At 36.6% G+C, this 27,963-nt stretch overlaps 1 protein-coding gene across 1 annotated transcript; it reads right to left on the minus strand.

Moving 5' to 3' along the window:
- Positions 1-977: 977 nt before the first annotated feature.
- On the minus strand, positions 978-27,940 carry ppm1f (protein phosphatase, Mg2+/Mn2+ dependent, 1F). The gene is made up of 8 exons (XM_051676176.1): positions 27,713-27,940; positions 26,229-26,488; positions 21,946-22,076; positions 15,856-16,058; positions 14,596-14,784; positions 9,482-9,625; positions 8,483-8,576; positions 978-7,176 (listed from the first exon to the last, which is right to left on the minus strand). Exons 2-8 carry the CDS (start codon positions 26,402-26,404, stop codon positions 6,842-6,844), a joined length of 1,272 nt encoding a protein of 423 aa, XP_051532136.1. The 5' UTR covers positions 26,405-26,488; positions 27,713-27,940; the 3' UTR covers positions 978-6,841.
- Between the last annotated feature and the right edge of the window lie 23 nt (positions 27,941-27,963).

A 27,963-nucleotide genomic window follows, 5' to 3' on the forward strand; every position in this document is an offset into this window, starting at 1 on the left:
CTTTTATTTCTTCAGGTCATTTTATTTGAAAGTTAATTGAAAGTAAATGAACAGAACCTAGAATTTGAAGCTGCTAATAGCCCGTACAATTGAGCTAAATGAGCTTAAATTGCATATTTGGGTAAACAGAGACTCTTAGGATTAAAAAACCTTAAATGTAGTAGCTGGTGTGGCATAGTATTTTAAGTAAACATGTTTGAATGGAAGCTCATTAATTTGGCCATAGCCAGCTATGTTTTTTTTTAGGTAACTTTACTTAAAATTCCTAGTGGAATTTGCTTAAAAATTGGGATGCAAAAATGATGCACTATATTTTTAAGCAAATCCAGCACATTATTTTTTTTCAGTGTATACCCATGTCTTCAGAAATGATATAATAGGTGTGGGTGAGAATCTCCACTTTCATTCTTCTTCTTGTGTTTTGGCGATTCGCATTCTTCATGCATATCGCCACCTACTGGGCAGAAGGAGAATTTATAGTAAAAAAGGACATAAATAGTGATCAGTTTCTCATCCATACCTATCATATTGCTTCTGAAGACTGATAGATTTAACAACTTGAGTCATAAAGATTACTTTTATGCTGCCTTTAGATGCTTTTTGGAGCTTCAAAGTTCTGGTCACCATTCACTTGCATTTTATGGAGATATTCTTCAAAAAATCTTCGTTTGTGTTCTGCTGAAGAAAGTCATATACATTTGGGATGGCATGAGGGTGAGAAAATGATGAGAATATTTTTGGGTGAACTATTCTTTAAATAAGATCCCTCAGATGTTTTATTTGTGTCCTGTTGTGATATATACGTTTGACTCAAGAATTACACAAATTTGTGTGCAAGAGAGTGCAAAACTAGGTTTTGTGAAAGGTAACCTTGGTAAACAAAAGTGCATAACTGTGCCAACCACACTAAAGACAGCTATAGTGCAGTTGCAGAAGAATATGTTGAAAAATAGAGAGAAAAATATTGTCCACTAAACAGAAGTGAAAGGTTCTTTATTCACATTATGTCTGATTAAATTGCAATATTTTTATCACTGGTTCCAAATCCACAAAAAGAGGCATGTTAAGTGCTTCATAGAATCGCAGAAGAAGAAAATTTTCACATTTGCTGCTTTTATGTTTTAAGTCATAAAAAAAGTCACAGACAGTAGCATTACAATATGCAAGAACACTAGTCAAGATACAGTTCCACTCAGTGTGGAAATGGTATTATGTTATCCAGTATAAAACTTAAAACATTACTGGTACACAACATCAGTAGTAGAGGTAAATGATATGCAGCATTAGGTAACTAATAGGTCCAAATAGGTCAGCTCCCTTGCATCAGTTAAGTTGCCTTGCAAAAATGATTTAAAGCAGATTTTATCAAAGCACACAAAGATAAGGCACTTTATCATGTACTGTGAGAGCTGTAACACATCCGCCATGTGTTCCCATTATATTTATGTTCACTCCTTAGTAATACAAACATCAACAATTACAAAATGTCCAGGCCAAAAGTTCCTGACAAAAACGCACACAACCTACTAAAGCATTCATTCAAGATTTCGGTATCTTTTCTTTGATCTGGAAAAACACTTGTAGTTCAGTGCTTGAACTCTTTTAAATCCAATAATGTAGTATTATTAAATACAAAACACATAGTAGAAGACGCAATCAACAGCAAAACATACATTTTGAATAGATGAATGACAATTTCATTTGGCACTACATACGGTAAGTTAAAATAATGCATTATGCATTTACAAGGGGTTCATCATTTGTTGTTGAGGAAAAATCTATCATCAAACCATTGTGATGTCACAATGCTTTACCATCATTGGCACGTCTCACTTTCTAATAAACAATAAGCGCAGATGTTGTGCATAGATATACAGGCATTAACATGACAAAACACTTTATAAATGTAGAGAATTTGCATTGCCAACCCATACCGAAATGTTATGATGTAAAATAAATTAAAAATATTTAAGATTCTGCACTATTTCTAGGACACTGATCGAATAATAATTTGTGATTCTGTCCATGTTCACTCCTTCCAATAAGGTTCCTTTCGTTAACATTAGTTAATGCATTAGGTATCATGAATTAACAATGAACAATATTTTTTTTTTTACAGCATTTATTAATCTTTGTTAATATTAGTTAATAAAAATACAATTGTTCATTGTAAGTTCATGTTACTTCATAGTGCATTAACTAAAGTTAACATATTCAACTTTTGATTTTAAAAATGTATTACTATATGTTGAAATTAACATTAAACAAGATTAATAAATGCTGTAAAAGTATTAACTAATGTTATTAACTAATGTTAACAAATGGAACCTTATTGTAAAGTGTTGCTAAAAACTGCATAAAAAATTGAAACATTAAAAACATACAACCAAAAAAGGGACAAACTAAAGACAATTTTCCCATATAATCAGCAAATCAACATGTCATCGCTCTGTCTTCACCATTCTCATTAGGTATCCATTAGGTTAGCTTTATTCTTGGCCTTATCACATTATCGTGACTGTGCTACTATATCAGCTACTCATCATGAGGCTTTCAAAATATTGAGCAGCTGTAACGTGAGAACACTTGCAGTATGCAGGAGGAGTGGTTTGCTAGGCAGCGAGTCAGGCGTTGATAATATAATACCCCTACATGTGCAAGCCATTATTAACACTGATATTTAAAAAAGGCACTGTAACAATGAATAAGGAAATAATATGCACAAATAAGGGGTTATTGTACACACACACACACACAAACAAAAAAACCGCTTTTTAAAAACTTACATTAAGCACACCGCAAAGAGAGCAGATCTTGGCAAATTTAGACTCCTACATACACGTTTGACACATTAAAGAGCTTGTTTACATAGCTCAGTCATAAATACATTTTTAAAAATAAATAACAGTCTTTAAAATCCTAATCACCTACAACACTGGATTAGTACAACTGCTGACAGAGCTAAAGGCTTGAGCAAACAGTTATTTCAATTAAAGGACATTTCATTGTGAAGCCAGTGTGGTTCAAAATACAATGCAATGCTATGTCTGTTCAGATTACTAACACCTGTTTTAACTCCCCTGTAACAGTCATATCAAAAAGGGAAGCACAACTACCAAAATGACTCTTGGAATAATGATCGCTTTTCATTTACACACATCTCAAAGGTTTTACATTCTTCATGACATATTAAAGCTATGTTCCAGGTTCAATAAAAGTTAAACTCAATCAACAGAATAATGCTGATTATCAAAAAAAAAAAAAAAAAAAAAAAAAAAAAAAAGGTTGACTCGTCCAGGCACGGCTCATCTATATGGGCAGGTAGGGCAGAGCCCCGCCTAAATATTCATCCACTTGAAAATAATAGATCCATACTATAAACTGCCAATAATGTAAAAATGTTTTGCCCGTAAATGTGTTCAAAATACTGACATATGTATTTAAAAGCAGGCCTAGTACAAGTTATTTTTAAGTCGTAAAATAGCTGAAAGCTCCGTTACACAGTGTTTGATATAGATATTCAAGCATGTGGGGTAGAAAGTCTGCTGCTCTCCCGAACTCCACAGCACCCCTCAGTTTTCCCTAATGGAAATCTGTGGTCAAATATGGTACTGCAATAAATCTGCCCATAAACGTAGTGCCAAACCAAAGGTAATTTTAGTATGTGTGCGCCAGCAGTGTGACAGATCGCAAACATGGCGAGCACTATCGATTGACATGTGTAGCAGTGTGTCATTTATATTGTGAGTGGTGTGTGGCGTAGTGGACTAAAGCACATAACTGGTAATCAGAAGGTTGCTGGTTCGATTCCCACAGCCACCACCATTGTGTCCTTGAGCAAGACACTTAACTCTAGGTTGCTCCGGGGGGACTGTCCCTGTAATAAGTGCACTGTAAGTCGCTTTGGATAAAAGCATCTGCTAAATGCATAAATGTAAATATTGCAAATTCAAGACAAACTGACCATCAAACAACTTGGTCCTGAAGAGCCAGACATAAAAAAAAAATAAAATAAAAAAAATTAGTTTGGCAATCAAAAGATAAGGGTAGGTGATAAGACATTGTATGCATAGTATGTTTTGTATATTGACAAATTGTGTCAAAAACCTTGTTTTAAATTTACTGTGATTTAAAACAGCATTTTCATTATAAAGCATTTTGTTTTTTGTGGAAATGTGTAAATAGCATGTAGATAGTACTGTTTCTCTCCCTCTCCATCATGGTGTTCCTTAACAACACAACATTATAAAATAACACTTTGATTTAGATTTTGATCTGCAACATTTGAACATTTTAAGATAAAGTGCTCTTATATAGAGTATTAGAATCAACATTATGTTCTTAGGGTGCCACCTTGTGGTGGAATAATGCAAGGACACCACATATTGTGTCAGCACGTTTGTGTTTGAATAACGAGCTGAATAATAAAAAAAACCTATGTCACCTATATCTGTGGTCACGAGCCACTACTGGACTCGTCCTTTGATTTCCTTTGAAAAAAGCACAAATTTAGGTAGCTCAGTGAGTAAAGATGCTAACTACCACCCCTGGAGTCACGAGTTCGAATCCAGGGGTGCTGAGTGACTCCAGCCAGGTCTCCTAAGCAACCAAATTGGCCCAGTTGCTAGGGAGGGTAGTCACATGGGGTAACGTCCTCATGGCCGCTATAATGTGGTTCGCTCATAGTGAGTTGTGCGTGGATGCCGTGGAGAATAGCGTGAAGCCTCCACACACGCTATGTCTCCGTGGTAACGCGCTTAACAAGCCACGTGATAAGATGCGTGGATTGATAGTCTCAGACGTGGAGGCAACTGAGATTCGTCCTCCGCCACCCGGATTGAGGCGAGTCAATACACCATCGTGAGGGCTTAGAGCGCATTGGGCATTCCAAATTAAAAAAAAATAAAAGGCAAAAATTACGGTTCCAGTGATGCATTTATAATGGCAGTAGTGAATGGGGCCAGTCCATAAACTTAAAAATAAAAGTATAGCCACAAGATGCAAATATTGTACGTGTCAATAAAATTGCTTTTAAACCTTATCTTATCTGTGTAAAGTAACATTCAATATTACAACTACACTGTCATGACAACGTAACACCAGTAAACCCAGTAATCTGTAAACGCCCAAATGCAAGTGAATACCTGATTTTATGACACTAAAATCATGTTAACACTTATGTTTATGTCTTGTGGCTATACTTTTAAAACTGTATGTTTTAAATAGGTCATAAAATGGAGAATCAAATATTCCTCGATATTTAGACGAGGTAACTGTACTATAAAAATATACTGTAAGTTTCAGAACTTAAAATGTCCTCCCCAGTCTAAAGAGAGCATTTATAGTTACCACCCTGCTGAAATGTCTCGTTTTGAAACCCGTGTTCATGTACGTCACGAGACATTGCTCATTTACATGTACACGGCCCACAACATGCGTCATCGTCGTGTGTTTACTGTTAAGGAGAACAGCTCAAGTTACTGCTGCCAGGTGAGGATGTCGAGTATCAGATATCGTTGTGTGTCTGGATGTGGACAAACTGCACCGAGGGATCCCAGCATTAGGAATAAATGGCTTTAAAAGTTTATTTTTAACGAAGTGCCTGATTGCTACAATGCACAATTACTTGTTTGTTCAACACATTTTCCAGCGGACTCTTTTGTGAATCACTCACAATATGCTGCAGGGTTTTCAAAGTTTCTTTTATTGAAAGATGCGGAAGTGCCAGCCTGCAATTATGAATACATAAACGGATAAAGAATATTTGTTTGAGTTGAATAATTGTATTATGTGTGAAGAAAACAGAGTGAAATTAAATATATTAAGCTGTAGTAATATACACGAAGGGGGGGCGTGGATACTATTTTTCCGATGCAATAACGTTAGCTAATCAGAACAGTAGGCTTTTAATTATATGTTTTAAAGGAGAAGCAGCCTAAAACGGAGCGTTTCTGACAGAGGGTCAGAATGAGGATGGAAAATTATCCTGTTTTATAAATATTTTACCGTTTTTTGTGCAAAAAACTTTGACAACATTATAAGCTAACCTCAAAGAACATAATAAAAAAAAAATGTAAAAAGTGTTTATGGACTGGCCCCATTCACTTCCATTGTAAGTGCCTTAATGCAACCGTGATTTTTGCTTTTTTCAATAAATGATAAATCAGAATTATTTTTGTGGTTATCAACTTTGTCACAAATGCTACTGACCTTAAATTGTACTGAACCTGGAACATTCCTTGAAAGGAATAATTCACCCATAAATGAAAATTCTGTCATAATTTACTCATGTCGTTCCAAACGCATGACTTTTAGAAAATAAATGGTGACTGAGACTAACATTTGCCTAACATCTCCTTTCATGTTCCATCTAAGTAAGTCAGTCATACAGATTTAGAACAATATGAGGGTAACTGATGACAGAATGTTGGGCAAACTATCCCTTTAAGCACCAGTAAATTAGATAACCTTTTACAAACAAGGCAAGTAGTTAGTAGATGGAAATGTCTCATTTAAAAAAGAAGGCAAGTTAAGACTTAACTACGAAGAGAGTTAATAAATGACCAAGACTTAGACATTCTTGGGGGAGGAAAAAAAAAAAAAAAAAGCAAACACCATTCACTGGTGTTCAACACTTTCTTCTAAATGCATGAATGGACTTGTTTCATAACATTTTTGGATGACCTCACACGTTAAACACAAGTCCAATTCAACAACTCTTTAAAAAATATCATACCCAAGAGCCTTTTCTCAACCGCTGGAAGCTGCAGATGGTGCAAACACCTTTAGCTCATATTGGTCACCTGCTTCATTCATGGAAAATGTCTTCCTATTAACCCTTTCATATCTCTGCTGCTTCTCCAGTGGCTCCTCCCTCTGTTCCAGAACTCGTCTCGTGGGTCAAAAGTTGCTGTGGTTCCTTTAGAAACACCACAAGAACAGTGATGTTATCACTGGAACCAGCAGCCTTTGCATGGGCCACCAGACTCTGAGCCACTTCTTCCCCCGAGCCACTGGCCTCTCTTAGAGCTTCCAGGACCAGACCCGGGACCTCCCAAAGCTGAACCACGTCAAAGAAGCCATCACAGGCTAGGAGGATGTAATCTTCATCACCGTTCAGCTGTACTGATGAGCTATCAGCTTCATTAGAGACATATGGCTTTTGATCAAAGTCACCTGTTGGGAAAAGTGGAGTGGTAGAAAAAAAAAAAAGTGTATAATTGACATTTTTGTTTGAATATATCAAGAATTTCTTTGTAACTTTAGAAAAGCATAAAAACAGCCAACAAATGCATTTGTTTGGTAGAGCTAAGTATCGATATAGATTCTCAGATTCGATTATATTCTGATTCACAAGTTCTCGATTCAGTTAGATTCCGATTTGATTCTATTCTGAATCATTTGGGTATATTTCAGTCATAATGTCCATTTTGCTTACATATGAAAGCAATTTGACAATTCTCAATACATATTTCACTACCACAACAAAATACTAATCAGAGTAAACATTAGTTTCAAGTTCTCAAGTAATTAAGACAAGTAAACAGTCAGTGATAACATAAGAACAAAGAAACAAATTACAAGCAGTAGAACAAATAAAAACAACAGAACAAAGATACAAAGCTTTTAACAGCAGTATCAAGTAAACATTCAGAAAAAGTAACGAAATTTAACAAGACCTGATTACAAAAAACTTTGCTACTTTTAAGGGATAGTTCACCCAAAAATGAAAATTCTCTCATTATTTACTCACCCTCATGCCATCCCAGATGTGTATAACTTTCTTTCTTCTGCAGAACACAAACAAAGATTTTTAGAAGAATATCTCAGCTCTGTAGGTCCATACAATGCAAGTGAATGGTTGCCAGACCTTTATAGCTCCAAAAATCACAAAGGAAACATAAGAGTAGTCCATATGACTTCAGTAGTTAAATCCATTTCTTCAGAAGCGATATGAAAGGTGTGGGTGAGAAACAGAACAATAAAGTCCTTTTTTACTCTAAATCTCTACTTTCACTTATATCTGAAAGTGAAAGTACAAATTTACAGTAAAAAAGGACTTTACTGTTCTGTTTCTCACCCATATCTATCATACTGCTTCTAAAGAAATGGATTTAACCACTCATATGTATTACTGTTATGTTTCCTTTGTGACTTTTGGAGCTATAAAGGTCTGGCCACCATTCACTTGCATTGTATGGACCTACAGAGCTGAGATATTCCTCTAAAAATCTTTGTTTGTGTTCTGCAGAAGAAAGTTTGAAGTCTCAAGTCTGCTATTTTGCCTCACTTTTTAAGTTCACTTTAGACAAAGTGTTTACCTTAACACCTTTTACAGAGAGTAAAAGATCGATCTTGTGATTTTAAGAATCTATATTGGGATCATTCAAATGATGATCGCGATAAACAGATTTTTATTTATTTTTTTATTTTTTAAACCCAGCCCTACCATTTGGTTGTCTGATCTGGTCATCTTATTTACCTATTGCCCTGGAAACTGCATATGTGCCATTTACACGCCAGCAACCCATGAAAGCAATGCATCCACCTAGATCTTCAATCCTTTTCTTCTCATCCTGCACAGAAAAACAAGCAGAGTTGTTGTGTACAGTTAAAATACTGGTGCGTTTGAAGTCATTGGTTCTTGTGTGTCACATGACTGATCGTCACTGATGTCAAACCTGGTGCAACGTGACTTAAAGCACCATATTTGAAAGTACACCAGCCCAAATGAGAATTAAGAGCTACTGCAGATGGGAAGATTTTCAGTGAATTTTTCCCCTTCAAAAGACTTGGAATATGATGCAGCAATCACATGGACTACTTTTGACACGTTTGGGTCCTTTTTAAGCTTTAAATGAGTCACTATCAACAGCCATTGTATTAAAAAGGTGGAATAGGATATTGTAACATGGTTGAGATGGGAAAGGAGGAGGTGGGAACTGGCTGAACAAAGTTCAGCCAGTTTTAATATTTTAATAGGAACTTAAAAAGACTCAAAAACATAAACGCACACATGGCAGCTGCATGTGGCTCTCCCTCCCCTCAAACTGCCACATTCCCCTGCACTTATCCCTCTCCTCAGCTGATTAGCCCGATTGGGGGCTGGGCATGCATAGTCATGGGCCGGCCCCGCCCTCCTCCTCGTCACAAATATTTATACAAAAAAATATATATATATATTTTGTGTTCTGCATTATTTGCTTTGGATACAGTGCAATGTAAATTTTATGCCTGTCTTTTGTATTATAACAAGAACACACTAAATTTGAAGTCTGTCTGAGACTCTCTAGGGTCTCTTCTGATGCTTTGGGCATTTAGTCGGTTTAAGAATGCAGGACACACCACTAATATTGATTCAGCATGTGGTCAGCAGTTCATCTGTCTCACATTTCCATTGCTTGCAGTGGACAGATGAATATCTGATGCTGTCTTGTGGTTCAGTCTCTACAGGTTGGCAATGGACTGTAGTGTCTCGTACCTCTCTCTCAGGTTTGTGTGGGTCCATTAGTGTCACTGGTTCTCCTTGTCTGACCAGCATAGCTTGAGAGTCACCCAGCCAGGCGACAGTCAGGCAATCCAAGGTCAGCAAGACTGCCACACCAGTGCTGCCGCTGCGGAGACGCTAAAGAAAAGAAAAAAAACAGATTGATGTTCAGTTTGCCATCCTCTGGTCATTGATGATAAACCGCATTGTTTGAATCAAGTTTCTAATAATGCACATTCAGATTTCTAATCATCTGTTAAAAATGTGTTCTTATGTACAGAAACTTTTTAAAGTGTAGATTCTTGTATTATGCGTTCACATCAACATATTGTAATTTTGAGCCTCCAAATAGTAAAAAAAAAAAAGACTTTGTTTTTTTTACTTTAATTATACGTTGGAATTTTGTGAAAGCTCTTGTAGTGATGGCGACAAAAATAGCAGCAGCTTTAACAAATAAAGGTAGTTAGGTAGAAAGCTCTACACATATTTCTGTTTGAAATGGCATTTTATTATAACCAATAACCAGTTTTCTTCATTCTTCAATATAGCATGTAGACGTTAAAGCTGCACTTCGTAATATTTTTCGGTTAAAAATCAACAAATTGCCATTATTGATTCAGTACATAAACAATTAGTGTTCAAAACAATGTCCTTCCCACGATTCGCTCCGGTAAGCCTTTAAAAATTATTTGTATTTTGAGCTGCCGTGTTGGATTTGGTGCGAAATCACTGGCTTATGCCGTTCATCCTTACGTCATTACTCCACGTCTGTAAACAAAGGAAAGAAGAACCGGCTGTCATGTGTTACGGCTGCAGAAACTACGTTCAGTTCAGTCAGTCACACTCACACAGTTCAGGACAGCATCGCTGCAGTCTGGATGGATGCTTATCTGTTATCCGTTTGGTGAAGTTGCTTGCCTGCTATAATGCTTAGATATGTTTTCTGGTAGGGTTGATGAAGCTTATATTAAGAAATTAATCAAAGAGTACTCACATGTTAACCGATTGCAATGTATCTACGTTGTCAGGGGAAGTTACTGTGACATGTTAATGTATGACTTCTGAAACTGACTTCTTGTAATTGTTATATTGCATATTTAAGCATATTATTTTAATGTTTAATAAAGTATATTTTATCCCCATCATTATTGAAGCCTTGTTTTATGTTTTTAGTTTACGTTGTTATTGTGTGCATTACATAGACATGCTATTGTAGTATTACGGTTTACTTGGCGATGTCCAGTAAGCTCAAATCATGAGATTCATCTGCCAGAAGAGTTGTGCCGAAACACGACACACGTAATGTGTTCTACTGCAAATTGCTTGCATTTTTTACTTTCAACCACAGATGTCGCTAGAGAGCACAAAGTTACGTACTGCAGCTTTAATTAATGGAGTGATTAAGTACAGGTATGTTGCCGTCATCAACAACAAAGCCACTGGTGTTTCAAGTCATCTTGTAATTACGGTAATTCCGACACCAACTGAACACAATATTATCTGAACTGTGCAGACCATAGAATTACTAGAACATGTATTTACATTTAAATACTTCTAGTTTTACCATTTAATTTTATCAACTGTATTCAGTAATATCAGACACTATTTAGCCTGAGACGGACCACATGTAAAAAAAGGAATGGGAGAAACTGGAACACCTAATATGGTGTCTGTAGAAATGGAAGTCCCGATTTACAGGTAAAAGAGCCAATCGCCTTTTAAGCCCCTTTCCCAAAAACAGTCTTGGTACTTTCCCTTTGAGCTTTCTAGATGAGAACTATTAAGAGGAACGGCACACTCACAAAAATCCTAATTATAATATATTTCAATTAATTAATTCCACTCTCAATACACATCTTACTATTTATGTCCATTATCCCATGACAAATTCAATGTAGTACCGCAGAAATCACTTTATTTTCTGTATAGTCGCACAGCTCTAAACGGCAAAGAGGAACTATAGTTCCTCATGTGCGAAAACGACGAAAAGTAGTAGTTCAGAGTAAAAGTACCTAAAACAGGCTTTAGTTCCTGCAGTGGGAAAGGGCCTTTAGATGCATACATTGCCTGCCAGTTAACTCGAGAACATCCATTGTGCATTAGCTAGACAAGCCTGAAAAATATTTTTAAAAAAATTGCGTGATCTAAGCTAAAGAAGCACAACTTATAATACCATTGTTGTCAGGTATTATACTGCTGTTTACTGCTGATTTGAAATATGTTCTTTTAATCATAATCTTGACCAACTGTTTTGGAGATTTCGGTCTTTCCTCATTCAAGTAGATAGGAGCTACACTTTTATGCCACTTGTATCCATAGAATATAGCTGCCTGTGAGCATACCAAAGATGGCCGCCGAGTGGATTGACTTGCCTTGAAAGGGACTTTGGTATAATTAAAAAAAAAAATGTCCTTTTAAAAAGTAAATACAGTTTTGCTAAAAAAAAAATAAAAAATAAAAATACACGATTTATTGCACTTTAAAATAAATTTCTATTCTACATTTATTAATTTTGGTAATGTTACTTTAAAAAAATAAAATTGTTAATTGTTCGTGTTAGTTCCTATTTCATTAAATAATGGTAGTGTATACTCACTTTTTATGTAAAAGGTTTATTAATATGTTTAGAAATGAACATTAACAAAGATTAATAAATACTGTAAAAGTATTGTTTATTGCTATTTCATGTTAACAGGTGCATTTACTAATTTAAATGAATACAACCTTATGTACCATTTACTGTAAATGATAAAAACAAAATATTTTTACACTTGCGCTGACCATACCAGTGAAACAGAAAAAGTTCTTACTCATATCTGTATCTGTGGAGGCAGATGGAGCAGTGCAACAAGCTTGCACCGTTTGCTTACCACGTATCTTACCACAGGTGGAAGATGGACTCTCTGTATTTGTTACAGTGTAGGAAGATTAGATTCATACAACAGTTCCATCTTAAGAAGTGGGAGAAGTGCGAAAAGATTTTTCCATCGAGAATAACCACATAATGCACCGGCTTGACAAGTAAAGGCAAAGATAAATCGAACTGTTGAAACCGATTGTGCACAGTGTTTTCAAAAATAGATTCATTTAAAAAAAAAAAAAAGCAGGTTTACAGGAAAAACAAGCTTACACTTGCAATCACTGATTTCCACTTAATGCATATGATGTTTTTGTAATATATGCTTAAAAGTGGTTTATCTAGTGCCATTTATGAGTTGAACATACAGTGGGGTCCAAAACTTTGACTTCAACTGTACATATAAAAGGTTTACATACACCTTAGCCAAATACATTTAAACTCAGTTTTTCATAATTCCTGACATTTAATCATAGAAAACATTCCCTGTCTTAGGTCAGTTAGGATCACTATTTTAAGAATGTGAAATGTCAGGATAATAGTAGAGAGGATGATTTATTTCAGCTTTTATTTCTTTCATCACATTCCCAGTGGGTCAGAAGTTTACATACACTTTGTTAGTATTTGGTAGCATTGCCTTTAAATTGTTTAACTTGTGTCAAACATTTTGGGTAGCCTTCCACAAGCTTCTCACAATATGTTGCTGGAATTTTGGCCCATTCCTCCAGAAAGAACTGGTGTAACTGAGTCAGGTTTGTAGGTCTCCTTGCTTGCACATGCTTTTTCAGGCTGCCCACAAATTTCAGGGTCAGGGCTTTGTGATGGCCACTCCAATACCTTGACTTTGTTGTCCTTAAGCCATTTTGCCACAACTTTGGAGGTATGCTTGGGGTAACTGTCCATTTGGAAGACCCATTTGCGACTGAGCTTTAACTTCCTGGCTGATGTCTTGAGATGTTGCTTCAATATATTCACATAATTTTCCTTCCTCATGATGCCATCTATTTTGTGAAGTGCACCAGTCCCTCCTGCAGCACAGCACCCCCACAACATGATGCTGCCACCCCCATGCTTCACGGTTGGGATGGTGTTCTTCGGCTTGCAAGCCTCACCCTTTTTCCGCCACACATAACAATGGTCATTAGGGTCAAACAGTTAAATTTTTGTTTCATTAGACCAGAGGACATTTCTCCAAAAAATAAGATCTTTGTCCCCACGTGCACTTGCAAACTGTAGTCTGGCTTTTTTTATGGCTGTTTTGGAGCAGTGGCTTCTTCCTTGCTGAGCAGCCTTTCAAGTTATGTCGATATACTGTGGATATAGATACTTGTCTACCTGTTTCCTCCAGCATCTTCACAAGGTCCTTTGCTGTTGTTCTGGGATTGATTTGCACTTTTCGCACCACACTATGTTCATCTCTAGGAGACAGAATGCGTCTCCTTCCTGAGCGGTATGATGGCTATGTGGTCCCATGGCGTTTATACTTGCGTACTATTGTTTGTACAGATGAACACCTCCTATCAGAAGCTAATAGTCTAAAGGCTTGCCATCATTTTCTGGAATTTTCCAAGCTGCTTAAAGGCACAGTTAGTGTATGTAAACATCTGAACCACTAGAATTGTGATAGTCAATTAAAAGTGAAACAATCTGTCTGTAAACTATTGTTGGAAAACTTACTCGTGTCGTGCACAAAGTAGATGTCTTAAACGACTTGCTAAAACTATAGTTTGCTAATATTAAATCTGTGGAGTGGTTAAAAAATTAGTTTTAATGACTTCAACCTAAGTGTATGTAAACTTCTGACTTCAATTGTATATTTAGACCTGGAACTAAACAAAGGAAAAATTAAAACAGAAATGTTATGACGTACAATGAAGAAATATTTAAGATTCTGCGCTATTTCTAGGTCACTTATCAGATGCAAGCAAATGTGACATTGGCGATGTTAACTCCTTTGTACAAAAGGTCAGATTTCCTTGCTTCTATTGAAAGCACTCAAGATGCACTTTGGAACATTCTCAGATCATGCTGGAATAACATGGATCATCAGATTTTGGACAAACTTGTGGAGTCCATGCCAGCTTGAGTGTATGCTGTCATTAAAGCTAAAGGAGACACACCAAATACTAAGAAATAATAGAATTTGTAATAAGAAAATATATAATATAAAAAAAGCCAAATAAAATACATTTGCACTAGTGGTCTCTGACTTTTGGACCCCACTTTACGTGTCTTCAGTGATTGTTCTGACCTCTCTCTTGGCTTTGACCTTGAACATGTCATCTGTTTGTGTGAAGGTGTTTTTGAAGGCTGTTGTCACATCACTTTTTAGCACCTCCTGCTGGCTCAGTATGACATGGAGGTGAGTAGCAGCGTATATGGCAGCATCCACCCCTCCATGCCCATCAAACACAGCGTAATACTCGCGCTCCACACCATCCTGAAAAAACAACATGGAGGTGAAATCAGAATCAATCTCTATATTCTCCATAGTCCACCGTTCTGAATAGTCCAAACCGCCCATAAAAGAAATTCTTTCATTATTTCATTTGGTGATCGTCAGATTGAGATCACATGACCAGTCAAATACTACTTTATTGATCTTGCTAACCCACCATTATCAATATATACAGTAATCTTCAGTTACAAATATGTTTGCAAATAAATTTCATTTCTACAATGGTATTCAGTAAGCAAAAACCTTTGCTTTTGTACAGTGCTCTATTCACACTGATCTGTGTCAGTACAAAGGCCAAGGCGAGCGAAACAAAAAATACAACTATTCTGTAACTCTGAAATGTCACATTAAACAAGTTGTTTTTTTTGTTTTTTTTTTAGCATTGCTTTTCTCAAAACTGAGTACCCTTTATGCAAACAATTCACACGATTTTCTTTTGCAGCTTGACAAATCAGTTCATTTTGCTTCCAAAAGTCACTAACACCACCAAAAAAGTTCCTACATGTCTCGAAATCAGTGCATTCTTCCATAACATAGTATAAACACTCTCCACCAGCAAGCACAGTTTGTCATTCATAAAACACAATAACCTTAAAAACAATAAGTACCGGTAACATATGATGTATAATTTATTTATTGCGAAGCATCTTTGCGTTTACAAATAGATGTGCAGAATTGTGTGCATTTGTGGTTTTCTGAATGGTTAATGGGAGAGTTTACCCAAAAATGAAAACTGTGTCATCATTTATTCACCCTCATAATGTTCCAAACTGGTACGACTTTATTCTGTGGAACACAAAAGATGACTTTTGGCGGAATGTTATGGAATATGGACTGACAGCCTCAGTCACTATTCACTTTCATGCATCTTTTATCTATACAATGAAACAATGGCAACTGTTTTGTTTCTCTATTAGTGTTTAATGGAAGAAAAACAGTCGTATGGGTTTGGATCCACATGAGGGTGAGAAAAATTTTTGGCAGAAATATCCTTTTAAGAATGGACCTAAAACTAGAACAAACTCTTACATCTACCCATTCATGAAGTCTCACCTGCAGTCCCAGAAGATGGTTAAACTCTTTCAGGATTACATGACGATCTTCCATCTTCCTTCGAGTGTTGCGAATGGCATCAACAGAACAGCTGTGTGTCCGTGAAGATGAAGGCTTAGGAATAGGCAGCCGTTTTTGCCAGGTCGCACCCACCTCTCTCAATTTATTTATAAAGAGACGCTGCAATGGCTCAGACTGCAACACTAAAGAGACACACAAATGCATTGACTGATCATGATGCAACAGTGTTTAAATATCATATGTAGACTGAAATGCAATCACTTTTCCCCAAGAGAATCAACTTGCCAAATAACACTGTGAAAACTGTTTCTTCATGTATTATACTGTATTTGTGGGTAGCAATGAGGGCAGCCACTAGAGGGCAACAATGAGATCTCATCAGTTCCACTATAAATAAATGCAATTTTGATTGATTAATGTGGTTTCATTAGGAGACACATTAGTCATTGAAAAATGCTTGTATGAACTCAGTTTTGCCTATTCATTACATCATAATTAAGCTATTTAAAGATGCATTTACATTTGATGCTGCTAGTGACACTACTAACTTTACATTTTTCAATAGCGTGATAGTAGCTCAGTTATTTTTACAACAGTGTAGCTTTTCCAATAACGAGCTACATTTTCCAACGAGTAGTGTTGTATCATCACAAAATACTACACTTTTCACATTGTAGGCCTGCCACGATAACTACTTTTGTTAGACGATATATTGTCCCAGAAATAATTGCGATAAACTATATTATTGTCATTTTAAGACCATTTTATGCCACTGATATAATGATAATATAATAGCACAATAATGCAAGTACGCCTTTTCAAAGAGCAATGAACTTTTAATTCTTAAAAATATTCAGACATTGGAATTAGATGTCAAAAAAAAAAAAAAAATTAAAGTTGGGAAGGCCCTTCTCCATCTCCAACTGCGGTTTTTGTTCCCAACTTGGAAAACTGGATGGGATGGTTGTTTTAGATTAGCTTTTAGGTTAGTTGTATTGGCACTTTTTGTTGCCACTGTTTTTAAACAAAGTCGACATAACAGCTCGTTCACATTAATGGGCTCTCCTCTCTCATTCAACTTAAAGCCAAAATGTTCCTGCATTCAGTCTCAGACATTTGGCTCATTGGTCGCTTCCACCTGAGAGAGCCCCTGCCTGGTTTTGTATTGAACAGGAAGTTCTTGCCCCTATTTCGCCATTGCAAAATCTTTCTATCAAACTAACCAGAGAAGTTGCACCCCGTTATCTCGCACTTGCACGCGGTATGGACTAAAGTGTCCAGGGTGTTTAATTCTGACATTTATTTAAATGTTGCTTCGAGCATATGGCTGAACCCAAAGTTATGTATTAATAAGTCCCCTTTCTGCTGGTCAGAATGGATTGTGAGGGATGTTAATACACTCGGTGACCTATATGAGAGTGGAGTGTTGAGATCCTTTGAAAATATGATTCAACATTATGGGATTCCCAGGTCTCAATTCTTCAGGTATTTACAGCTGCGCCACCTGCTTTATACTATTTTTGGGAGTAGCATACACCCCCCTAAAGCGGCAGGTACTCTCTACTGCTTTTGGAAAAGGTCATGAGGCATCAGTGTATTACTCCCTGCTAATTCAGAGTCTGTGGGAAGGAGCTTCAACTTCTCTCAAGAGATTATGGGAGAAAGATTTGAACTTGGTATTGGAGGAGGGAGTGTGGGCTAGGATTCTAAAAACAACAAGTCTGCATCTAGAGATCCAAGGGTGCGCCTTATGCAATTTAAGATTTTACATTGATTCTATTGGACCTCCTCTAGATTGTATAGGCTTGGTCTTAAAGACACACCCACTTGCTGGCCATGCCAATCAGAAGATGGGGACACAACCCATGTTTTTGGTGGTGTGTTAAGATCCAAGAATTTTGGTTGAAGGTTCAGAGTTTTATGTGTGACGTAATGGGCACTCAAATTTAATTTTGCCCCAGACAAATTGAGTCCTAGCCATTGTTATGATCGGCAGACAGGTCATCCTTAGGGGATGGAAGTCAGCTGGAGCACCCTCATTTCAGGAGTGGTACATGGAGATGGGCAGTGTAGCGGCATATTCAGGGGGAAGGGTTTAGTTTCATACAATTTGATTCCACATTTTCTGTTGTCTGTTTGGCTTGTTGTATGGAATCAATAAAGATGGTTAATAATAAAAAGCCAAAATGTTCCCACACCAGAGCTGTGGAATGCGGCTTTGAAACCAAGTCCATTTGGATTTATTCTTCCAAACTTTCTGGCTGGAATTATGCAGTTGTCGGGATAAACACATATTAAAACACCTATTAGCTTCGAGTAACACGTAATCTTCACCTGTCGCTGTCCGCTCTGTGCAAGTATCCCTACCTGCAGCTTGCAGAACAGGGCGGAGCAACATATTGGGGCGTGGCTACACATGTCGCCCCACCCATAACTTACTCGCATTAGCTCGGTCATCTTTTATTGGTGTACATGAGGAGATGCGTTTTAAAATAGTGTACCCGATAATTTTTATTATAGTGCTGTGGCTCGTAAGTGATACGAAACTGTGTTGTACCTCACGGTTCATTGCAAACAGATGTAATAGGAGTCTGACTGAGCAGTCTGTTGTTGTTTCAGTCGTGTTGAAAGCAGAGGGCAAAATTACTAATCCTAAACGGCAAAGATTCAACTCTAATGAGGTCGTAGTCAGTGTTGAAATAATTTAGCAAGGTAATTTTATATTTTAGTGCTATGACTCGTAAGTGACTGTGTTGTACCTCACGTGTCATTTCAAACAAATGTAGTAGGACTGAGTCGCATGGACTGATGAACAAATTGTGTTGATGTGTCTGCTGTCATTCAAATCTGTAAATCAAAAAGTTGTGCAATTTCACAAAGCCTTCATTATAAATCATGACTACAGAAATGAATTATGAACAAAATGAATTATAAAATGTTAATTTTTTATTATCACCATAGAGAGAAAATGAAAAAGTGTATCGTGTTGTAATATAAAAAATAAAATAAAAAATAATATACAATTTATAACCCAACACATGGGTTATGAAAACCAACAGCACTGTCTACTGTAAATTAACTGTAAATTACACTCCAATTCTCAAAGTTATAAAGATGTAATATAAACATATTTTCAAATACCCTAATATTGTATCTGCTCGATCTACTGATTACTCTGCATTTTAGACATTTTAATTTGTCATCAACAATAGCAAACAAGAAGCTGATGAACTGATAAAAACTGTTCTGCCATTCTTGAGATAGTTGCGGTGCTTTCACTCGTATTCTATATTGATTCATATTCATTTCTTTGAAGGACATGAACAGTTAAAACTGCCTCATTGAGCAATAATGATATGAAATACACAGCTTAGTCTATTTATATTTATCCAACATATCCTACCTCTTCTGCCATTACATTCCCTTGCACTATCTAACAGATTTGTATTTGTACATACGTATACACGTATACACACACACACACACACACACACACACACACACACACACACACACACACACACAGGTGGCCAAAAGTTTGGAATAAATGTAAAGATTTTTCTGTTTCGGAAGGAAATTGGTACTTTAATTCACCAAAGTGGCATTCAACTGATCACAAAGAATAGTCAGGACATTACTGATGTAAAAAACAGCACCATCACTATTTGAAAAAAGTCATTTTTGATCAAATCTAGACAGGCCCCATTTCCAGCAGCCATCACTCCAACTCCTTATCCTTGAGTAATCATGCTAAATTGCTAATTTGGTTCTAGAAAATCACTTGCCATTATATCAAACACTGTTGAAAGCTATTTGGTTCGTTAAATGAAGCTTAACATTGTCTTTGTTTTTGAGTTGCCACAGTATGCAATAGACTGGCATGTCTTAAGGTCAATATTAGGTCAAAAATGGCAAAAAAGAAACCACTTTCTGTAGAAACTCATCAGTCAATCATTGTTTTGAGGAATGAAGGCTATACAATGCTTGAAATTGCCAAAAAAAATAAAACAACAACTGAAGATTTAATTAAAAGGTGTACACTACAGTCTTCAAAGACAAAGGACAACTGGCTCTAACAAGGACAGAAAGAGATGTGGAAGACCCAAAAACTAAACAGGAAGAAAAGTACATCAGAGTCTCTAGTTTGAGAAAAAGACGCCTCACATGTCCTCCGCTGACAGCTTCATTGAATTCTACACGCTCAACACCAGTTTCATGTACAACAGTAAAGAGAAGACTCAGGGGTGCAGGCCTTATGGGAAGAATTGCAAAGAAAAAGCCACTTTTGAAACAGAAACAAAAAGAAAAGGTTAGAGTGGGCAAAGAAACACAGACATTGGACAACAGATAATTGGAAAAGAGTGTTATGGATCTTAACCCCACTGAGCTTTTGTGGGATCAGCTAGAATGTAAGGTGCGTGAAGTGCTCGACAAGACAGCCACATCTATGGCAAGTGCTACAGGAAGCGTGGGGTGAAATGTCACCTGAGTATCTGGACAAACTGACAGCTAGAATGCCAAGGATCTGCAAAGCTGTCATTGCTGCACATGGAGGATTTTTGTAGTTTAAGTAGTTCTGAAAAAAAAACAATTCTAATTGTAATAGTAATTTTTCACGTTATTAATGTCCTGACTATACATTGTGATCAGTTGAATGCCACTTTGGTGAATAAAAGTACTAATTTCTTTCCTTAAGAGAAAAATCTGTACATTATTCCAAACTTCTGGCCACCAGTATGTGTGTGTATTATATATATATATATATATATATATATATATATACACACACACACACACACACACACACACACACATTTTATCTTATTGTGTATTTCTATATATACTTATATTTTCTATTCACTTTTTGTTCAATTTTGTTATTATTATCTCTGTCTTGTTGTTGTACTGTTTGTGCACTGGAAGCTTCTGCCACCCAGACAAATTTCTTGTATGTGTAAACATACATGACAATAAAGCTCATTCTGATTCTGATTGGAACCGATTCTCTCTCCTCCTCGCTCCAAAAATGTGTGCTCTGTTATCTAGTCGGCCTAAAAATTACTTTCTAATTGGCATGCACACAGAAACCAACGCCAGTCAATAATGTAATTCCGTTACAGCAGAAAATAAGAAATATTGCATGAGGCATACAGGCTATAACTGTTAATACTGTACTGACGTACCGGTGCATGAGCACCAAACACAAATCACATACATGATTTTCAGTTATTTAGTTTTTGTCAGCATTTGTTTAAGAACATTTTATCATCAGTTTCAGCCTTTATAAATCTCGATTTGCTCCTCACTTTTAATGTAGGATAAAATTAAATCCTAAATTCCATGTATATCACATACAAGCAAGCACTATAATCAAATTGTTTGGTTCAACTATTCAATATCTCTCAAACAATAACACACCAGCAATGACAACCACATCTCCTATCATGTACGTCTATGAAAGACAAATGAGCCAATGAGACTATGTTATGGGCAGGGCGACACGTGTTGCTCCGCCCCATATGTAGCCCCGCCTCATTCTGCAGGCTGCAGACAGATCCTTCTCGCTCGGTGTGTGTGGAGGAGCTACCTGAGCCCCACCTGTGATTGCTTCACTTAAGATATACATTAAACCACTGGCGTCTTCTTAATTATGTTTATGCTGCCTTTATGTGATCTTTGGAGCTTGAAAAATCTGCTCACCATTCACTTGCATTGCATGGACCAACAGAGCTGAAATATTCTACAAAAAAAAAAAAAATCTTCATTTGTGTTCTGCAGAAGAAAGTGAAGATTTTTAAATAAGAAAAAAATTAATGTAGTTTTATTAGTAGCTTGTAGTGTAGCTAACTATTTTGTTTTAAAGAGTAGATTGACTGTAGTTCACCTACTTTAAGTTATGAGTAGTTTGTAGCTTGAAATTGCATATTTCACCTTTAAATGTATCAGTTATTCAATATTTTCAAACTGCTGTCTTTATTGTCATCATTACAGTTGTATTTTTTTATACTGACCAGTAAATGTATTATTTAGCTTTCTTGGCATAAAAACACAAGAATCAAAGTCACTTACAAACTACTTCCTGATCATCCTCTTGTTGCTGTTCAGGATCTTGGGGGCAGTAGTGAGGTGAAAGGTCATCTTTAAGCAATTCCGTAACAGCAGCATTGCACATCATGGCAGCAAGCCAGAATGGGGCATTCCTTTAAAACAATTCAAATAAATAAACTTATTACATGGTTCGATTGGCAACTTGCACCACACTGCAGTGAAATATTTGTGTATAATAACCGATAAACTGTATAATTGACCATTGCTCAGACTAGCGATTTCCTGCAAACCTGTAGATGTGCTAGTTTTATGTCTCTCATATCACTCTGTGATCTTTCTTCTCACATAATAAAACGTAAACATAAATCAATAATTCATGTCTATTTTGTTAGGGTTTATTCTGTGATAATGACCGGCAGACTTTACATTTGCTTTCATGCACTGCACACATTTCAATAGTGTACTATACACAAACACTTTTGATTGTGAATTTACTTTGACATTTTTGTTTTCCAAAATGCTATTAGTAGATTCAAAATAGCTCTCCTTGGTGGGTGTCCAAACCTTGGAGTACAAGTACATCTTGCACTAGACTTCAGAATCTATTCTGTTTTTAGATTTAGCTCTTTGCCTGCTGAAGCAACAAGTGGCAAATGGACTGACCACCCACTCATTTTTTAAATATATACATAAAAACATTTGGCTGCATCTCCAAGAACAAACAGCCATGCATGAGATGTTATCTTATGACATAACAGCAAGATTTCAGCCGAGAAACATCCTTTTGTCCTACTTGACGAGAGCTGGTCTAACATCATGTACATCTGGCCTATTTCGAGACATAAAAAGGGTTAAGCTTGACGAATCTGCACTGAATTCAGCACAGCTTCCAACAAAGAGGAAATGAATTCTAAATGTCAGGATGTGGGTACAACAATAGTGATTCCACAGACAGGAAGTCTGCCCTAGAGAAATGCGTCAGGGGAGAGAAAGAGAGGGACAAGGAAGAGATAAAACAAATACTCTATCGTAAATGTAAACTTCTGCACTAGTGGTGCTTTCACTTGAAGGTGAAGTGTGTAATTTCTGTGCCACTGGCGTCACCAAATGGAACTGTAAAAATAATGCAAATGTTACTGTTTTTAAAGACTAAAAATAATGTTTACTGAACCCTGTCTTTCATTGGTTGGAAGAAACAAAGTCTCATCCCAAACTCACACCATTAGTTGAGCCATTTTTGAGCTTCTCAGGATTCTCAAACAAACAGAGCAATGTTTTGATAGTGCCACAGAGCTCCAGTGTTTACACTCTTAGAATGAACTTAGGCCACGTCCACACTAATACGTTTTCATTTGAAAATGCATTAATTGCTACGTTTTGGCCTTTCGTTCAAACCGAGATAGCGCTTTTGTCTTGAGAGCTTTTTGAAAACGCTCTCCCAAGTGGATACATTTGAAAATGCCGTCTTCGCACAGGGAAAATGGAGATATTTGAAAATATTTGTCGTCATGTGACGCAGTCATGTGATCCATTCAACCCAAAACAATCAAGATGGCGGCCCATGTTGAAGCGGCATTGTTGGGCTCGATATCCACGTCTGCATTTTTGCACGTTTTTAGCACATGCGCCTGGAGTTGACTGTGCTAAAGGTGTATCACAATGCAGTTCAATACATCAAACACATCCGTATGGGCTCACAGTCAAAAGAGTATACTTTGAAAGGCTATGCGCTCAACCAAGCCCACAACAGGACGCATGTGGAAAAACTAAGTATACCCTAGCCTTTACTTAGTTGTCTCTGCATTTCAAACTGAGATAGAAAGTATTTTAACTAGGGCTGGGAAATTTAACGCTATTGCGATTATTAACAGTTGACTGTTTAACGCATTCAAAAAAATTTTCCAGCTCCAAATTGTCATACTGTATACATTTCCAGGAGGCAAATGGCTGCACATCCTAGCACAGAAACTGATTGTGTGGAGCAGTGCACACGTATTCTTTCCACATGATGCATGTCCCGGTCATAATAAACACGGGAGCGGATTTACTGTACAGAGAATGGAGACTTCACCCGCAAGTGGCGAGCCAGGTAACGTGCCTTTGTTAATTGTGACTAATCACAGAAAACTGTGCGATTAATTAGTTAAACATTTTTAATCATTTCACAGCCATAATTTTGACATCAAAAATGTTTTTAGGTCATCTAAAACAAAAATAGAGCTTTGACTGCCACATAGAAAATGCTGAATAGGAGATAGGCAAAGAGCAGCACCAAATCTCTTAATCTGCTGTTTACGGGGCACTGCTAATAGTGTCAGAGAAACAAATCATGACAGAGAGAGAAAGGAATGACAGGAATGTGAGAATGCTAAAAATAACATAAAAAGTTCCTGTATCTTTTTCTGATGAAAAAGACATGAAAAGTAAAATTAGGACATGCAAACAACCAAAACAAATGTTTTTACGAGTGAATCTCACTTAAAAGATGTCCTATTTTTACTGCAAATTCAGAAGAAAAAAATAAAAATATAAAATTCTAACCTAAAGAAAATGAAGCCTTTTTAAAACCATTAACATTTGTTTTGCATTGTAACAATTTTCACAATGATTAAGCCCACAAGTTGTCTCTAGTGTAGTGTTTCATGACGTTTTACTTGCAAGCTTTTATCGACTTCCAATTATTCTCAATGGTGATTCTCATTACTTTAAATGAGTATTCCGCATTCAATACAAGTTAAGCTCAACTGACAGCATTTGTGGCATAATGTTGATTACCACAAAAAATAATTTCGACTTGTCCATTCTTTTATTTAAAAAAAGCAAAAATCAAAGTTGCAATGAGGCACGGAAGTGAATGGGGCCAATTTTTGGAGGGTTTAAAGAGAAAAGTGAAGAATACAATTTTATAAAAGCACTTACATTAATTCTTCTGTTAAAACACGTGTTATTTGAGCTGTAAATTTGTTTACATTGAAATTTTTGCAGGCATTTTAGGATTTTTTGACATTACATCGTCATGGCAACAAAGTTGTAAAATTGGATATAAGTTTACAAAGAAAAGGTTAGTAAGCAATTTTATCACACTAAAGTCTTATTAACAAGCATATAGTTTATGTCTTGTGGCTATACTTTTGAAATAGTGAGTATTTTAATGTTTACGGATTGGACCAGTTCACTTCCATTGTAAGTGCCTCACTGGAACCCAGAGTTTTGCTATTTTTTGTGCTAATCAATATTATGCCACAAATGCTGACGATTGAGCTAAACTTGGATTGAACCCGGAATATTCCTTTAATACAGCCATTTAAACCTTTTCAAATCAGCATAAATTAAAGGCAGTACAACAAATACTACTACAATGTGCATTACTTTAGTGAGGAGAGTTTCTGCAATACGGTTATTAAAATTGTGAGGAAAAATTGCTTAATTGTAGAGCTTGATAAAAATATTGATTTTCCAATTAATCGTGATCATCATCTGAACAATGCAAGATCAAACTTTTACTTCATTTTTGATTGCATTGATTATTATATCTGTTCAATAAAAAGCAATTGAACTGCATCATTGGGCCACATTGTAAAAACAATTTATTAATATTTTTGTAAGGTACAAAGTTAGAAAGTTCCCTGTATAACATACAGCATTAGAAGAGAGAGGATTTCTTTAATATGTAACCAAAGTGGACATAATAATTGAATTATACCCAAAATAATCAGAATCGAATTGTATCAAAATCATATTGTAATCTAATCGAAAGCTTGTGAATTGGAATCTAATCGGGAAATCAGTATCGATACACAGCCCAATTTAACTGTCATTAAAATAATGCAAAAGTATAGGTTTCAATTTCTTTTAGCAAAATATAATTTCTTTTTTCCTTTTATTGATTTTAGGACAAAATATGACATTAACAAGTTCTTGACAGGCTTTGTGAGACTCACCTATTCATAACTTGTTGAGAGAAGATGAGATTTTCATAACCAACAGAAAATATAAACTCATTGTAACGGGGTAAGGGATAGGCAAAGAGGAGGAGGGAACCGGCTAAACAGTCAACGTGAAGTTTAATGATAAAACTCAACATAAAACAAACATAAACAAACGCAGAAACACATGCAACGCGGCCGTGTGCGTCTCTCTCTCTCGAACTGGTGCCTCCAGCTCGCCTTTATCCCCCTACTTGCTGATTATCTGATCCAGGGCCGGCCGTGTGTCCTTATGGCCCGACCCTGCCCTCCTCCTCGTCACTCACATATAATTCTCTCTTCTGCAGACCCATATAATTATATATGTACATAACAAACCTGGCTGTAAGAAGTCGGAGGCCGAGATCCAGACTCTCTCCCTTCACCTCCTGGAAAGACACTTTGCGGCTGAGTGGACTGACTGGAAGCGGGTCCTCCATCCCAAGCATGTTTGGAAATTCCTCCAAAAACCTCTCCAGAAACTTCCCGGCATAACCTTGCTCTGCACAACTCATTTTGAGTATGAGCTTGTAACTGCTACTGAGGCAAGAATTCAGGGATATCAAAAACAAGCTTGAATGCCAACGTCACGCATGAACCTAAAGAAAAACATAAGGGGGAATAAGATTAACAACACAACATAACTTCCTGCATAAATATTATACTTGTAGCCTAAGCAGGAACACAGCTAAATGGTTTATTAGATTTAACAACAGTTTGAAAGTCACTTTCTTTCCTCTGTCAGTTTAAAGCTGATGTAACTTTTTCTGTTAAAATACTTTCCTTATTATTGTGCTTTTGTAGAGACAACTTTTGGTAAGCCATTCATGAGGTTAATTTTCTAACACTGTCTTTGAGTGACCCACTTAGACCCGCCCCAACAACGTTACTCAACCAATGGCGTGAGTTGGGGGCGGGACTATCTCTTTGTTTGACCAACGGCAGACGGGGGTTGTATTAGGAAAGCTGTTTTGAAAACAAATTTATTTTTGCGGTATGGTGGCACAGAATTGACATACTTCGGACTCTTTTTGCAAAGAAAATAAAATAGCACCAATTTTTAAAAATATTTCCACAAAATTGTCACGCTTTGATTTCTATAAATAAATGTAATTTATGTAAACATATTATGTACAATTTAAACTCTACTTCCTGAAAGATATCACTGAAATAGTTGTACTGAAAAAAAAAAAAAATATATAATAATAATAATAATATTCACGCCTGGCAGTCCGAGGCTCTGTAAACGTCAAAAAAGAATCCGAGCCAATCAGAAGAACCGGATGCAGATTTCCACCAATGGAGTGAGTTTGGGGCGGGACTACCTGTTTGCCCGAACAATGGAACAAGGAGGCAGGAGGAGCGTTTAGGAAATTCCACACTAACAGCAAAGAAAATGTGACATTTAATGAACAACAGCTCATGAGCCTTTAAAATAGATTTTGTATTAGCTTATGCACTTGCAAATTATCGCAAAATTACAGTAACCATCTATCTACTGTGCATAGTACATCTTAAACACACTGCATAAAGCTTTCCACACTTGCGCAATAAACCCCAGTAACACTGCAAAATTGAACTTAATTCTTACCGAAATGCATTGCATATAGGGCACTGTTATGCATAACCGCATTAACTGCATGGATTCATGATGACATGCTACTTGTCTTGTACGAGAAAGTGTGCGCACTGTCGCCATGTGAAAAGCAGAGCAACCAGCCAGGGCCTTGAACTACAAGTAGGTACTAACTAGTTAAATTAACAACATAAAATGTATGCGCCTTATACAGATAACAGAGACATGCATGCATTAGTCTATATACCTCTTTATGTGGATGGATGTTCTTGCTTTATGCGCCGACACTCCCTTTTTCCAAACCGAGAGCTGTTTGAGGTGCTCGTGCACGAACGCAAGCCCTTTCAGTCACTACACAACAAAAGCCAATCAATTTGCGGAAGTCACCGCGACAGACCGGAAAACAAAATATGTGTGGTGTGTAATAAGTAAGGAGTCTGAGAAGCTTGGAAGATGGTTGTCCGAACGAAAGGAAGACTATTCGTGTGATTACAGGAT

This window comes from Myxocyprinus asiaticus, chromosome 3, assembly GCF_019703515.2.
Source record: "Myxocyprinus asiaticus isolate MX2 ecotype Aquarium Trade chromosome 3, UBuf_Myxa_2, whole genome shotgun sequence".
NCBI lineage: Eukaryota > Metazoa > Chordata > Actinopteri > Cypriniformes > Catostomidae > Myxocyprinus > Myxocyprinus asiaticus.

Bases quoted from the DNA above. Each gene is read 5' to 3' on its own strand.
- ppm1f (XM_051676176.1), bottom strand. From the start codon at position 26,404: ATGAGTTGTGCAGAGCAAGGTTATGCCGGGAAGTTTCTGGAGAGGTTT. The intron at 22,077-26,228 runs GTTTGTTATGTA...ATTGTTTTAAAG, and splicing joins CTCCGACTTCTTACAGCCAG to GAATGCCCCATTCTGGCTTG. The intron at 8,577-9,481 runs GTACGAGACACT...TTTTCTGTGCAG, and splicing joins CACACAAACCTGAGAGAGAG to GATGAGAAGAAAAGGATTGA.